General features: G+C 39.7%; 1 protein-coding gene and 1 long non-coding RNA gene across 6 annotated transcripts in view; one reads left to right on the top strand and one right to left on the bottom strand.

Moving 5' to 3' along the window:
- The window catches only part of HTR4 (5-hydroxytryptamine receptor 4), a 210,245-nt gene that overhangs the window by 120,251 nt on the left and 73,246 nt on the right, over nucleotides 1-16,748 (top strand). For all 5 annotated transcript variants that reach the window (XR_010157366.1, XM_016954012.4, XM_001162339.8 and 2 more), the window contains one exon: nucleotides 8,769-8,922. Coding sequence is in view for 4 of the 5 variants with exons in the window: in XM_016954012.4 (XP_016809501.1) it covers nucleotides 8,769-8,922 (154 nt within the window). In the remaining variant the exon portion in view is untranslated. The remainder of the gene's footprint in view (nucleotides 1-8,768; nucleotides 8,923-16,748) is intronic.
- LOC129144028 (uncharacterized) overlaps nucleotides 1-16,748 on the bottom strand; it is a 108,124-nt gene that overhangs the window by 27,745 nt on the left and 63,631 nt on the right. The window lies entirely within an intron of this gene.

Raw genomic sequence — 16,748 nt, 5'->3', positions numbered from 1 at the left:
TGTGGCACCGCACTCTTAAGAGATAACGACATGTTATAGCACATATAGAGGACAAGGAGCTCCACTCCTGCTATTGGTGAAAATCCCCTCATCTAAACCAGGGATCCTCAATCTCAGCACTACTGACATAGACCAGTATTGTTATTGGGGCACTGTAGGACGTTGAGCAGCATTCCTGACCTCTACCCACTGGATGCCAGTAGCATTTCCTTCCCAATTGTGACAACAACAACAACAAAGTCTCCAGACATTGTCAAATGTCCCCTGATGAGCAAAGTCACCCCTGGTTGAGAGCAACAGGGAATTTTTTACCTGCAGAAAATAAGACTTCAGAGGGATTTAAAAGCTCTCTTCAGATGTCTCTAGAACCACTATGCAGAAAAAGAATTAGATAGAAATTTAAATTAAGCCAGAGGGAAAAACTACAAGTTACTGAAAATTGATTTTAGAGGAAACTTTCTTAACTTTAGGATGCCCTTAAGTTTAGAATGTACTGCAGTAGGACCTGGTGAATTCCAAATCCCTAGAAAAATTAAGCGGGTTTGGATACACACTTCATTTTAGAGGGGATGTATTAGTCCATTTTCACACTGCTGGTAAATACATACTGAAGACTTGGCAATTTGCAAAAGAAAGAGGTTTAATGGACTCACAATTCTACGTGACTAGGGAGGACTCACAATCATGGCAGAAGGGGAAAGGCACATCTCACATGGTGGCAGACAAGAGAAGAGAGCTTGTACAGGGAAACTCCCCTTTATAAAACCATCAGATCTTTTGAGACCCATTCACCATCATGAGAATAGCATGGGGAACACCCACCCCATGATTAAACCACCTCCAACTGGGTTCCTCCCACAACACATGGGAATTGTGGGAGTCACAATACAAGATGAGGTTTGGGTGGGGACACAGCCAAACCATATCCTTCCACCTCTGGCTTCTCCCAAATCTCACATCCTCACATTTTAAAGCCAATAATGCCTTCCCAACAGTCCCTCAAAAGTCTTAACTCATTTTGGTATTTAATCAAAAGTCCACAGTCCAACATCTCATCTGAGACAAGGCAAGTCCCTTCTGCCTATGAGCCTGTAAAATCAAAAGCAAGTTAATTACTTTCTAGATAAAATGAGGGTACAGGCATTGGGTAAATATGGCCATTCCAAATGGAAGAAATTGAGCAAAGCAAAGGGGCTACAGGCCCCATGCAAGTCTGAAATACAGTGGGGCAGTAAAATCTTAAAGCTCCAAAATGATCTCCTTTGAATCCATGTCTCACATCCAGGTCATGCTGCTGCAAGAGGTAGGTTCCCATGGTCTTGGGAAGCTCCACTGCTGTGGCTTTGCTAAGTACAGATTCCCTCCCATCTGCTTTCACAGGCTGGCATTGAGTGTCTGCAGCTTTTCAAGGTGCATGGTGCAAGCTGTTGGTGGATCTCTGGTTCTGGGGTCTGGGGATGCTGGCCCTCTTCTCGCAGCTCTACTAGTTGGTGCCCCAGTAGGGACTCTGCACAGGGGCTCCAACCCCACTTTTCCCATCTGCAGTGCTCTAGCAGAAGTTCTCCATGAGGGCCCTGCCTTTGCAGCAAACCTCTGCCTGGGCATCCAGGCATTTCCATACATCCTCTGTAATCTAGGTGGAGGTTCCCAAACCTTAATTCTTGACTTCTGTGTACATGGAAGCACCCTCTGAAGCTATGGCCTGAGCTCTATGTTGGCCCCTTTCAGCCATGCCTGGAGTAGCTGGGACACACGACACCAATTTCCTAGGCTGCACATAGTACAGGGACCCTGGGCCTGGCTCACAAAACCATTTTTTCTCCTAGGCTTCCAGGCCTGTGATAGAAGGAGCTGCCACGTAGACCTCTAACATGGCCTGGAGACATTTTCTCCATTGTCTTGGGGATTAACATTCAGCTTCTTGTTACTTATGGAAATTTCTGCAGCCAGCTTGAATTTCTCCTCAGAAAATGGGATTTTCTTTTCTATTTTATTGTCAGGCTGCAAATTTTCCAAACTTTTATGCTCTGCTTTCCTTATAAAACTAAATGCTTTTAACAGCACCCAAGTCACCTCTTGAATGCTTTGCTGCTTAACATTTCTTCCTGATGGTGGAAATTTCTTCCATCAGATACCTGAAATCATCTCTCTCCAGTTGAAAGTTCCACAAATCTCTAAGGCAGGGGTAAAATGCCACCAATCTCTTTGCTAAATCATAACAAGAGCCACCTTTGCTCCAGTTCCCAGCAAGTTTCTCATCTCTATCTGAGACCACCTCGGCCTGGATTTTACTGTCTATATCATTATCAGCATTTTGGCCAAAGCCATTCAACAAGTCTTAAGAAAGTTCCAAACTTTCTCACATCTTCCTGTCTTCTTCTGAGTCCTCCATACTGTTCCAACCTCTGCCTGTTACTCAGTTCCAAAGTCACTTCCACATTTTTGGCTATCTTTTTATCAGCACCCCACTCCTGGTACCAATTTACTGTATTAGTCCATTTTCATGCTGCTGATAAAGACATAACCAAGACTGGGCAATTTACAAAAGAAAGAGATTCAATGGACTCACAGTTCAATGTGGATGGGGAAGCCTCACAATCATGGCAGAAGGTGAAAGCCATGTCTCACATGGCAGCAGACTAGAGAAGAGAGATTGTGCAGGGAAATTCCCCTTTATAAAACCATCAGATCTTGTGAGACCCAGTCACCATCATGAGAACAACACGGGAAAGACTCACCCCCATGATTCAATCACCTCCCACTTGGTCCCTCCCACAACACATGGGAATTGTGGGAGCCACAATCCAAGATGAGATTTGGGTGGGTACACAGCCAAACCATATCAGAGAACTTGAGGATTTCATGATTCTCAGCATCCTTCAAGTTCTGAGATTCAATATGTTCATGTTTTGATTGTTTCCAAAGTGGCTTTTCAATGGGAGAGGCAGCTGAGTGAAATGATAAGAGGTTTATGTCCTGGCTCTTGAGTCAGGCTGCCTGGGCTAGATGCCAGCTCAGTTCTTACCACCTGTGAGACTGGGCAAATTTTGAACACTCCTGTGCTTCCCTTTCCTCATCTGCGAAATGGATATATTTATAGTTCCTGTCTCAAAAGTGTTAGGTTGGTGCAAAATAATCATGGTTTCTGCCATTATTCTTGATGGCAAAAACCACGATTATTTTGCACCAATCTAATAGTTGTGCGGATTAAATGAGATCAAATGGGCAGAGCCCTTGGTCAGTAAATAAATACTAGCTATTATTATCAAATCAGCCAGTGCATTTTGCCTTACCTCCCTCCAAAGAACTTGCAAATTTAATTAGCTAATTCTGTCTAGTGGTGGTGTTTATGTGTTGCAGGAATAGTTCATGATAGGTCAGTTTCCTTTTTGTTATTAACAGGGACATTATAATCCAAATATAGGAATTGAAAATCAACTGCAATATATAAAAGTCAAGTTATCAGATTTCTATCTAGTCTTATCTACAGACAAATATTAAAATTTTAAGGAAGCACCATCGGTTAACACTAGAACTCAATTTTTATTAATCCCTTTATTCAGTGATTTTTTTTTCACCTACTTAATTTGCATTCTTGAGTCCAGCCTTCAGAGGATGTTTACTTTTCTAGATTTTTTGCTCGAAAGCAAAGATCAGAAAGACATTGGAAGGATATGAGATGATTTATTTAGGGCTGCTGCCTCAAAGGTTCCAGGTCTTGGTGTGAATCTTCAGCACATAAAGTTAAGTAGATGCTAGAATTTGAGCTCCAAATAAGAACCTTATGTTCTATACTCAATCCCACTCAAAAATCAAATTATGTTTACTGTAAGACAGAGGACCAGATTGAAGAAGCTGTAGCGGTCAAAATGCAAGTAAAACATATACCTAGACATAATTCAGTATTTTTCTTATTCATATCCTTACCTGTCACTAACAATCTACCAAACCTAATTTAAATTTAAGTAAAATAAAATCCTTTTTCCCCCTTTACTTATTGATAATTTTAAAAAAGGAGATAAAGGATTCTTCCCACCCTTGCCTAACCACCCTAGATCCTGCAAGAGCAACTTTCTGCATCTGTGTTTGGGCATGTTTTGATGTATTCCACCTTAGCCCCCTTCGAGGTGGGCTCATTGTCCAAGCACTTTACTTCTGGCAAGCATTTTCCAGGGAACTGACTGTATATGTAAAATGTGTAAGGGGGCCAGGTGTGGTGGCTCATGTTTGTAATCACAGCACTTTGGGAGACTGAGGCGGGTGAGTCACTTGAGGCCAGGAATTTGAGACAAGCCTAGCCAACATAGTGAAACCCTGTCCCTGCTAAAAATATAAATTAGCTGGGTGTGGTGGTGCACGCCTGTATTCCCAGCTACTCAGGAAGCTAGGCAGGCGAATCAATTGAGCCTGGGAGGCGGAGGTTGCAGTGAGCCAAGATCACATAAGCACCTCAGCCTGGGCAACAGAACAGGATTCTGTTTCAAATAAAAAAATGTGTAAGGGATTGGTAAAATGTGTACTACTTTCACAGTATCCTCCTTTAAGTTGAATTTTAAAAGGAAACCTGTTACCACTATTTAATTCTATATAGCAGCAGCTCCTAGAAATCTAGGGTAAAGCAAATTAAAGCATAGAACATTTGGACACCAGAATGTAGGGCAATATTATTGTTCATGGGATGATCATTATGTCAAGGGAAACTGGCAATAGCCCTGGGCAAGCTAGATTTAGAAAGAAAGGCTTTCATAAAAATGTTATGAGCACCAATATAACCATACATTCTAAGGCCATCTTGTAAATTCTATTATTTTCCCAACATAACCCTCTAAACATCCACATCCATTTATGGAAATCAAAGAATCTTCTCAGGTAAGACATCCTGCTTTCTGAAACGTACTTTTTGTCCTGCAAGATATTATTTATTTATGTAAAATATTTTAAATTTTATGGGTACATAATAATTGTACATACTTATGGGGTACATGTGATATTTTGATACAAGCATACAATGTGTAGTGATCAAATCAGGGTAGTTGGGATATCCATCACCTCAAACATTTATCATTTCTTTGTGTTGAGAGCATTCCAAATCTATTCCTCTAGCTATTTTGAAAGATACAATAAATGATTGTTAACAAGTTACCCACGTGTGCTGCCCAAACACTAGATCTTATTCCCACTATCTAATTGTATTTTTGTATGCATTCGCTGACCCCTCTTCATACTCCCCCTACATACTACCCCTCCCAGCCTGCGGTAACCATCATTTTATGCTTTACCTCCTTGAGATCAATTTTCTTGGCTCCCTCACATGAGTGACAACATGCAATATTTGTTCTTCTGTGCCTGGCTTATTCATTTAACATAATGTCCTCCAGTTCCATCCATGCTGCTGGAAATGACAGGATTTTATTTTTTTATGATGGAATAATATCCCATCATGTATATATATGCCACATTTTCTATATTCATTTATCCACTAATAAATGCTTAGGTAGGTTCCATACCTTGGTTGTGGTGAACAGTACCCTATAGGATACTTAATTTGGCCTTGTGTTTTTGAACTTTTGGATTTTTGTGATGTTAGAGATCCAACCAAAATTTCTGAAATCTGCTCTTTACTTGGCAACATCTCGGCACCTCATTCTAAACCTCGAAAATTATACTGATTACACAACAAAGATAGGGCAGAATTCATTCTTCTTTTATCCCTTTATTGCCTTTTTTGGATAATAGAAGAAAGGATGCCAAAACTTGAGCTATGATCTGAAAGTATATTGAATGAAACAAAAGATATTCTTACTTAAGTATACTATGAAAGATATATCTGGCATTCAAGCCAGTTTTACTGCTCTGTGTGAAGCGGTATACTTTTCTTGCAAGCAAGAGATTGTTATTAGCCAACTGTATTAGTTTGCTAAAGCTGTCATAACAGGTACCACAAACTGGATGGCTTAGAACAATACACACTTATTGTCTCACTGCTCTAAAGGCTAGAAGTCTGAAATAAAGGTATCAATAGGGCGATTATCCCTCTGGAACTTGTAGGGGAAGGATTCTTTCTTGCCTCTTCCTGGCTTCTGCTGGTTGCTGGCAACTTTAAGTGTTCCTTGGCTTATGGACGCACCACTCCAATCTTCCATCTTCTCATGGCCACCTTCGTACTGTGCATATCAGTTTCTGTGTCAAAATTTTTCTTTTCATAAGGACATCAGTCACATTGGATTCAGGATCACCCCGAAGACCTCATTTTAATTTGATTGCCTCTTTTAAAATCCTATGTCTAAATAAGGTCACATTCCAAGGTTACTGAGAGTTGGGAATTCAACATATCTTTTGGAAGAGGAAGGACACAATTCAACCCATGACACCAGCTTAAGCAAAAAGAGAATTTATTGGAAATATATGAGGTGGCTTATTTAAAGAGAGAGCTAAGGAGTGAGGACTTGATGGGTAAGAGCATGCTGCAAAAGATCCAAGGAGCAGGAATGAATCCCCAGCCCTACCAGGGGGCTGCTGCTGAGATAAAAAGCCCTCTGCTGACTTGCCCACCTTGCATCCCTCTGCAGGACATTGAGTCCTAGGAGAAAGTCTGATCGGGTCACCCCTAGGCTAGAAAAGTCAAAGCCCCATCATTTGTTTTCCCAACAGCACTATAGCAACAGCAAAGAGATAACTCCCGAAGGATTTGAAGTGCTATTAACAAGAGAAAGGAAGAAGGATGCTAAATGGAAAGAAACTTGCCCCCTAACAGGAAATCAAGAAGGAAACAAAATTTGAAAAAAAAGAGTATATTTCATCCACTTCAAATTCATCATTAATTCTATGTTAATAATAAACCTCTGATGATTATGAATATCACCATTCAGAAAAAGTTGCTACTCAGATATAATTTGTCTTTCTTGTAAGCCAACAGTATGGAGGGAATCCAGCTAATCATGATTCTTTCAACGACTGAGTTATCTTTAGTTTGATTTTGCAGCCATGTCAGAATTATAATGGAGACAATGGTTTTTCGGAGCAAGACAGTCTCCCATTCTTTGATTTGTTGTTTCTTGCACTCTGGCCCAGATCAGGACACCCCACCGAGCTTGCCAGCTACAAGGAGCTTTTGGCACAATGTCGTCAGCTGCTCCTCAGTGCCTTGTAGGAAAGCGGGTATTTCTCCTCTCCCTGCTCCTGAGGCACCTGCTCCTCATGCTCCAACACGGGGCTCTCCTCATTCCACCCTCTCTCTCAACCCATCCTACTACCACCTCTTCAACGAATATAGCCATTGTTTTGTTAGTTAGGCTTTGAATTAAGAAAAGAAAAGAAGAGGTGGGAAAAATTAACAAAGTGAACTGCATAAAATGAGGGGTGTATGAGGGTGGTTCATCATTAAATGGTATAAAACCTTAAAGAATAGACAGCCTCCAGGCTCTTTTTGCATTTCTATTTTGTACTCTCCCAAAGAGTAATGAATGATAGATCTACTGTAGCATTCTGCCTGTTGTGAAATTCCATGCCATGCCTGGGCATGGAAGAGGTGATTTCCAAGGCCAGAGTAACATGCAGGAACGGTCTAGAAGTTAGAGGCCAGACTGTTGAATGGGCAGATTGTACCTCTTTCTGGAGGCAGGAAGAAAGCTAGTATCATAGGCAGAACATGGAATCAAAAGATAGTGAGCACTGTGTCCCATGAGAGAGGTCAGACCCTAATAAATGGAATTGGGGTGGTCTCATCCAGTAGACAGGAAATGATGGAGCAGGAAATATTCAAAATTTTACATTCTTAGTATCCCAGAAACAGTTAAATGGTTTGTCCCAGAAGTGATGCATGTCAATTCTGTTCATGATTCATTGGTCAGGACTAGTCCCTTGGTCCTATCCAGCCATAAGTATGCCAAGAAGTGTACATGTTTGGAAGGAGGAAACTGAGTATCCTTAACAATAACTCACACTTAGTAATAACTCACACTTGTCAACATGCAAGCTCCAGGTTGTTCACCAACAGGCTCTGATTCAGGAGATCCTTGGGATCTGCATTTTAAAAAGGCTTCCTCAGGTGAGTTTGATTCAGCATGGCAGGGATGGGGGGATGGAGGGGAATCCTTGAACCACAATTCAAAAAAAAAAACACGGACTTAGAGCTCCACTTCCATGTAGGCAGGTGATCAAGGGTAAGGGGACAAATCTGAGACACAGTGGTTAGAGCCCAGACGTAGAGCTATGCCTGGGTCACCTCAAGTTGTAATCAAATAGATTACAGTTGCCTGGATACTGAGGCCCAGAGGGCTGGGCAGAGGCTCCTCAATGCACAGGCATCGGGATAGTGTTGGAACAGTGCCAAAAATAGAAAAGACCTTCTGGTGTGTGTGGCGCTCCTCCAGATATTGGGAGATGGAGAGGACTGCGGGGCCAACTGCAGGCAATGATTCTCAGATGTGATCCAAAGTATATATTAATATTTATATTAACAGAAAATCACAGGCCAGTATATCATATTGTATTATATAATCACTTTTCCTTTCCTCTGTTCTTTTCTCTCTCTTCCTTCTTTTTCCCTTCCTCTGCCACTTGCTCTCCTCTTTTTACCCTTTATTCTTTCTTATATTTCCTTATTTTTATTCTCTGCTTCCCCTCCGACTCTTCTCCTCAATGTTTGCTGTTCTCTATCCCTTGCTCCATCCCCTCTTCCTCCCCTTTTCTCTCTCATATATTCTCTTTTCTCTCCCTCCCATTCCTCCTTGCCCATGCCTGTGCTCTGCCCTCTATTCTCTCTCCAGGTATTACGCCATCTGCTGCCAGCCTTTGGTTTATAGGAACAAGATGACCCCTCTGCGCATCGCATTAATGCTGGGAGGCTGCTGGGTCATCCCCACGTTTATTTCTTTTCTCCCTATAATGCAAGGCTGGAATAACATTGGCATAATTGATTTGGTGAGTATCCACACAGACCTCACTGGTTTACTGTCTGATCAACTTTGCATGGGGTTCCTAAATGAATAAATAATATTAGATTGAGTATTCTAAGAATCTGATAGTGGTCTGGGTGATAATTTTTTTTTTAAAGCTAACACTTTTGAATGCTTACTGACAAAACTCCTCTCCTTAACCCAACTTTAGTTAGACTTTTCTGAATCCTTGTCCCATCTAGGTCTTGACTTTTGGACTTCTATGTCTGTTTTTGCATCACCCAATTTTAGCAAGAATCTTGCTAAGTTGGTATAGCCAGAATCCCCCACCCTTGATATTTGATTGGGTTCTTCACCCTCCACCATCTCCCAGGTGATGTATGATCACCTTGGCCTGTCTTCAGCAAGAGCCCGCTAGGTTTGTTTAGCCAGAATCCTCTCTTACTCCTGATGTTTTCTATTGGTAATTTTCCATCCACCAACCCCCACTCACCATGCTGTTTGGCTATAAATTTCCACTTTCCCTTGTTGCATTTCAATCTCTCTCTTCTACTACAAAACCCCATCACAGTAGTCCCTATAACCTATGTTGATAGTCCTGAATAAAGTCTGCTTTACTGCTTTAACAAATGTCATGAATAATTTTTTTCTTTAACATGCCTGTATGCCAGAGAGTATGCTAAATACTTTATATATAATTTTGAAAACCTCCTTGTGGGGAAAGTATAGTTATTTCCCCCATTTCTCAGATGAGAAAACCCAGGCTCACAAGCTTATGTAGGTTAAGGTTAAGTAACATGCCCAATGTCACACAGCTTGTAGATAAATGAACAAATATTCAAAGCTTAGACTTTGCTTAGACATGCCTGAGGCATGTCATTTGCCCCAAAAGGTCTTTATTCCATTTTATGTGGAGAGTCTATAAGGCTGATGTACTAGTCCATTTTTACACTGCTGATAAAGACAAACCCCAGACTGCGTAATTTATAAAGAAAAGGAGGCTTAATGGACTCACAGTTCCACATGCCTGGGGAGGCCTCACAATCATGGCGGGAGGCAAAAGGCGCATCTTACGTGGCTGCAGGCAAGAGAGAATGGGAGCCAAGCGAAGGGGGTTTCCCCTTTATAAAACCATCAGATCTCATGAGACGTATTCACTACCACGAGAAAAGTATGGGGGAAATCACCCCCATAATTCAGTTATCTCCCACCAGGTCCCTCCTACAACAAGTGAGAATTATGGGAGGAGCTACAGTTCAAGATGAGATTTGGGTGGGGACACAGCCAAACTGTATCAGCTGACATGGAGCTGAAGAAAATATGTCATGTGGGTAGAGGCTGCCGGGGAATGAAGACAGCTCCAGGCTAGAAGTTGAGAGAACTAAGCCCTGAGCCCAGCTCTGAACTGTCTCACTTCCTGAAGCACTGTGATGAGAAGATCCATTGGTTGTCAGTGGAGAATAAGGTCTACCAGGGATCCAGGAGGGCATGCAACATATGCCAGGCATTATTCCGATCCCTGTGTATTGGTTCTCCAGATAAACATAACTAATGGGTGTGTGTGTGTGTGTAGAGAGAGAGAAAGAGATACTGTAAGGAATTGGTTCATGTGATTATGGATGTTTACCAGTAACAAGATCTACAGTCAGCAAGCTAGACTTCCAGGAGAGCCAATAGTGTAGTTCCTGTCCAAATACAGGCACACTAGAGCCCAAGAGAGTCAATGTTTTAGTTTGAGCCCAAAGGCAGGAAAAACTGATATCACAGCTTGAAGGCAGTAAGGCAGCATGAGTTCCCTCCTATTCAAGCCTTCAGTGGATTGCATGAGGTTCACCTGCATTGGGAAAGGCAGTCTACTGATTCAAATGTTAATCTCATCCAAAAATTTCCTCGAAGACACACCCAGAATAATGCTTGACTAAATGTCTAGGTACCCCATGCCTGGTCAAGTTAACACATAAAATTAACCATCTCATTCTGTCTAGATACTAACCTTTAAGAGTCCTCCAGCTTTGACATACTAAACTTAAAATGAAGATCAAAATCTATGATCTGGATTCATTAGCAGGGATATATATTCCATAAGGAAGTTGTCAGGCACTTGCTGTAGAAGTGGTCCCCGGATACATCAAGATGTGGGAAGTGGAGTGGAGAGGAGAGATTAAGAGCAACAGGACCCTCAAGACAGGGAGCTGCCCTTTCCTCTTTTCACCGCATTCTTAGCCCTTAGTCCTGCCTTGTTCTTTTTCAAGGGAAGGAGTCTAAACCAAGGCCTGGGCCAGGATTTTCATGTGGTATGTCAGAACAAGTATTCCTTGGGATTCTGAAAGAAATGCCGGAGGCAGGAGAGTGAATTAGAAGTGTAACTGCATGGACATTTTTTGAATCCTATCCAATTTATTTTAAACTGTCGGTTTTACCATTCTTGGAGGAAATGAAATCCAAATTTTCAACAATTATTATTACTCCAAGAATAATAATGGCCAGTGAATGTTGAACACTTACTATGTATGTATGAAGCCCCCTGTTAATCATTATTCCTGGGAACCTCACTTTGGCTTCGCAACAACATTATGAAGTAGATCCTATCATTATCCTCATTTTATAGATCAGCGAACAGAGGATCAGGGAGATTATACACTAAAGTCATTGGTAGGAAGTAGTGGGGACTGTATCTGAGCCCGGGCTTTGGATTCCAGAGTCTGTGCTCTTAATTTATAAGCTAAACTTATTCCCTAATGGAGAAGATCTTTGGAAGTGTATGCTTCTGTGCATTGGAAACGTCTGATGAGGGATCAGCACTTCTACCTCCTGAGTAGAATTTCTAAAGAAAACAACCCAGAAAGTTTTTGTTCACTTAGAATGAGCCAAAGGGATTGCCTATTTAATTTTAATCATGGTTTAAAATGGACCCTAATTCACCTAAATGGGAAATGGAGCATCTGTTTACTGTTAACATGGCTAATATTCATATCTGTCCACTCATTTGCACACTGAACCTGCCTAGAGAGAAGCTAGCACAATCCACATGGTCATGTTGGTGGTGGCAATTAAATTCTATAAAGTCATTGCAAACACTGAATTGGTAAATACTGAATCTTTGCTTCCAGGGAAAATACAGGATTAGGTTCCTGTGAGTCTCTGGTCACATTTTCATCAGCCAATCAATGCATAACCTTGTTTGATGTGTGTTTGTGCTTAGAAACACCTATTTAATTTATATGTTGACTCGTTAGCATTGCAGTCATGGACAAGGCACTATAACTCATACCTGAATGAAGCTTATCTAAAACATGTATTTTCTCTGTAAAGCATATCACAGCCTTCTTGCAATTACAAACACCAGACAGCACTTCAGCAGTACACTTAGGGTCCATTTTAAACCATGAAATCACCATCAAAAAGCACAAAATGCAAAATATGTGCCGGCAAATAGCAAAAGGGACACTTGTTGAAGTGAAACAAGATGATAGAGCATTGCCTTGTTTGACTTCAGCTGGAAACACACCTATCAGGAAACAATGCTTCCACTGCTTTGTGCACATGCATGTCTACAAATGACCATAAAAACACTGTGAAAGCACCTCAGGTATTGATTTGGGGGATTTAGGAGGTTACAAATAAATTTTAGTAAGTAGATTAACTCACAAATATAGAATCTATGCATAATGATGACCAGCTATATACCCACACATATAAACCTACACATACGTGCAAGTACAGATGCCCAAGGCAGAAACCTACTCCAGGGACTTTCTTCCTTTGCTCAATGGACTCAGCTGTGCTTTTAAAGCTAAGCTTGCTAGAAATGTCCTAATCCATCCCCAAATTTTACAAATTGGTAACCACACCAACCCAATGCAGGGTTGTTAACATAACGGGAAAGAAACCACCTAAAAATTCAAAGTGTTCACATAATAATTTTCTCATTCATGTTCCCAAACCTAGACCCTGCTTTCTCTTTCTGTCATCACTACCATTTATTAAATATTTATAGACAATATACTAAATTCTTCACATGTTTCAATATCATCTAACCAACACAATATTACTATGTTTAATATTCATTTTATAAAGGGAATTATATGACTTCAAAGTCTAAGCTCATAACGGCTGCACTATTTATTTATTCATTCAAGAAATAATTGAATGCCCACTATGTTCCATAGGCAATTGAGAAATTAATGGTAAAAAAAAATTTCAGTTCATATGGCATTTAAAATCTAGTGAGGAGAAAGTACGATATATTTCAGGTGTTACATTTTATTTTTAAAAAACACACAAAAACAAGTAAAAAGTGAGTGATTTACACATGACATTCACCTTCCTTAATAAAATATTGCTGGAGCAGAGTCCTGCAGGAAGAGGGAAAGTAAGTCATGTAAGCACTAAGAAAAAAGTGTTTTGGAACAAAATTGCAATAATCATAAAGGCCCTGGAGTGGGAGCATGCTTGGGTAGTTCAAGGAATGGCCTAGAAGATTACAGACAGCAGTGAGCAAGGAGGAAATTGGTAAGAAAAGTAGAGGTCAGAGAGGTAGCCTGGAGTCAGATTGTGGCTACTCAGAGTGATAGAAGAAGCTTTTGAGGGTTTGGGTGAAAGGAATGACATTATTTGCTCTATGTTTTAAAAGAATCATTCTGGCTACTCTATAGAGAATGACTGTGGAATGGCAGAAAATAGTGAAAACTTTTGGGAAGGAATTACAATTATCCTGGCAAGTGATGATGCTAACGCTAACTTGGACTAGGATGATAGCAGTTTGAGGTGGTGAGAAATTGTCAGATTTTACATATTCTTTTGCTCTATAATTAATTATTTATCGAGCCCCAACCATATTTGAGAATCTAATTCAGGTGCTTAGGGTACATTATTGAACAGTATAGACAATGACCCACATCCTTGTAAAGTTTATATTCTAACAAAGAGAGGCAGACAATAAGTGATGAGATGAAAATAAGTAGAGGAGATTAAAAATAAGCAGATATCTAGGATGTTAGGAGATGGTAAGTACTATGAAAAAGCAGGTGAACCGGATAGCAGATTGTAATATTAAATAGGGTGTTAAACTAGGCTTTATTGAGAAGGTGATGTTTCAGTTACAACTTTAAGGAGGTTGGGGAGTTGTACTTGTGGATATCTTGGAGAATATACCAGGCCAGAAAAATAGCAAGTGCAAAGTGCTGTGGTAGAATATTCCTAACATATCAAGGTTAGGGTGGCTGTTGCAGAGTAAATGAGGGAGGGAAATGTAGGAGAGGAAGTAAAAAAATATATATAGGAGAAAGATCGTGTAGGACTTTTCAAGTTATTTTAAGAACATTGACTTTTACTATGAGGAAAATGGGAAGCCATTGCAGAGTATTGAGCAAATGAGTAACATGACCTGAATTATATTGTTAAAGAATCTTTCTGGTTTTTCTGTTAAAAAGCAGACTGTAAGGGAGTCTATTGAAGTAATCTGACAGGTGAGAGACAATGGTACTCCAACCTCAGTGATAACAATCGAGATTGTAATTTAGAATCTGGATCTATTTTGAGGATTTAACCAACAGGATTTTTTTTTTGAAAAATTAGAAGAGGAATGTGAAAGGAAAACCTAAGTCAAACATGACCCAAAATTTTGGAAAGAGCAACTAGAAGATTAGAGTGAGTAACTATCAGTCCAGATGAGAATACTGTGTGTAAGTTTATAGGGTGTGGAGAGTCAAACACTTGGCTTTTTTACTTATTTGAGATACCTATTACATATGCAATTGGAGATGTCCAGTAAGGAGCTTGATATCAAATTCTGCAGTTCCTAGGAGGTCCCGATCAGAAAGAAAAAAAAAAGTGGACCATTCTCAAAGATTAGATGCCATTTAAATCCATATGACTAGATGAAATCACCTGAGGAATGCAGGTAGATACAGAATAGAAGAGGTCTAAGGAACGAAGGGCAGTAAAGGACAGCTGGAAGGAATAGCCAGTGAGGAAGAAAACAAAGAGAAAATTGTCTTGGAAGCAAATATGCCTTAAAACATATTATAAGGAAGGAGAGAGAATTGGGTTCTAGATAAGGCAGGAACTGTCATAAGCATGACTATCAAAGCTAAATAAAACATACTGAATTAAATACAAAATATGAAGATTAGGTAAAATATTCTTTGAAAGATTGGAAAGTAACCGAGACAAATAAGACTTAGTAGCTACACTCTCAAAGAGAAAAAGAAGACCTCTACTATTTCCTTTGGGGCCTTTACTGAGTCATATAAGGTCTGTGTAAAAGTAATTGTGGTTTTTGCCATTGAAAGTAATGCATTAAACATAACCTAAACATGATTGAGGTGTTCTTTTCATATTCTATCTGCTTGCCAGAAGAAAATTAAATTATTTCTGGAATAGGCTACTACCATCCAGAGCAACTGTACTTTTTTATACACAATGTGTGTCCTTTAATTAAGTCACCAGACCTTGTAGGAAGCAAGACTAAATGGCCAAAAACCATGAACACAGAAAGACAAGAGAAACAGTCTCATAGGCAATCTAGATAACGGAGTAATTAGATAAGGAGCATCTACAAAAAAAAAAAAAAAAAAAGGGAATTTTTGGCCAGGTGCGGTGGCTCACGCCTGTAATCCCAGCACTTTGGGAGGCCAAGGCGGGCAGATCATGAGGTCAGGAGTTCAAGACCAGCCTGGCCAATATGGTAAAACCCCATCTCTACTAATAATACAAAAATTAGCCAGGCATGGTGGAATGCGCCTTTAATCCCAGCTACTGAGGAGACCGAGGCAGAAGAATCGCTTGAACCCATGAGGTGGAGGTTGCAGTGAGCCGAGATTGTGCCATTGCACTCCAGCCTGGGTGACACAGCAAGACCTAGTCTCAAAAAAAAAAAAAAAAAAAAAAAGAGGGGGGAATTGAATGGAAATACTGCAACTAATAAATACACTGAAATAAATAAGCATAATGATAAATTTAATAGTAGATTTGACATATCTGAGAACACCTGTAGTAAACTGGAATTTAGGTAATATCATTTTTTCGTAATGATAACAATATCAATTCAAGAGGATGTTATACCATAACCTTGTAATAAAATATTGATTGAAGCACATAGAAATAAATGGATAAAATTTTATTACAGACCATTCTGATATATATGTATATATGTATCATATCAGAATATATGTGTGTGTCCATACATATATGTATACGTGTATATATATGTTACATATATATATAATACAAAAAAGTTCTAACATCCATGTAATCAGTTTTCTATTTGAAGAGAGAGAGAATGGGGCAGATGTAATATTTGTAGAAATAGTGCCTAAGAATTTTCCAAAAAGATAAAAGCCATCAGTCAGAGATTCAAGAAACTCTACAAAACCCCAGCAGGTTAAATAAAGAAGAAAACTATATCTAGAAAATTCATTTAAAAAATTGCTGAAAATCAAAGACAAGTTGATAAATCTCAAAAGTAATTAGAGAAAAATGACAAATTAAACTTAACAGGGAAAATAAGACTTACAGCTGACCATGCAATAAAATGAAAGAAGTGAGAAGACAATGGAATGACATGTTGAAAATCTACAACTTAGAATTCTATACCCAATGAAAATATGCTTTAAAAATTAAGATGATATTAAGACGTTTTCAGGCAAACAAAAACGAAGGGAATTTTTCCACATCAGGTTTTTGTATTGTGACTTTTATGGGAATTTTTCAGTCAAAAAGAAAATAATCCCAGATTGAAACACCATAATGCAGGACAGAGTGCAGAGCACTGGAAATGATAAATATGTGGATAGTGTAAGAGAACATTGACTATTAAAATAACAATAATATTAATGTCTTGTGGGTTTT

This window comes from Pan troglodytes, chromosome 4 (assembly GCF_028858775.2).
Source record: "Pan troglodytes isolate AG18354 chromosome 4, NHGRI_mPanTro3-v2.0_pri, whole genome shotgun sequence".
NCBI lineage: Eukaryota > Metazoa > Chordata > Mammalia > Primates > Hominidae > Pan > Pan troglodytes.
This window is presented reverse-complemented; position numbering and strand designations above follow the sequence as displayed.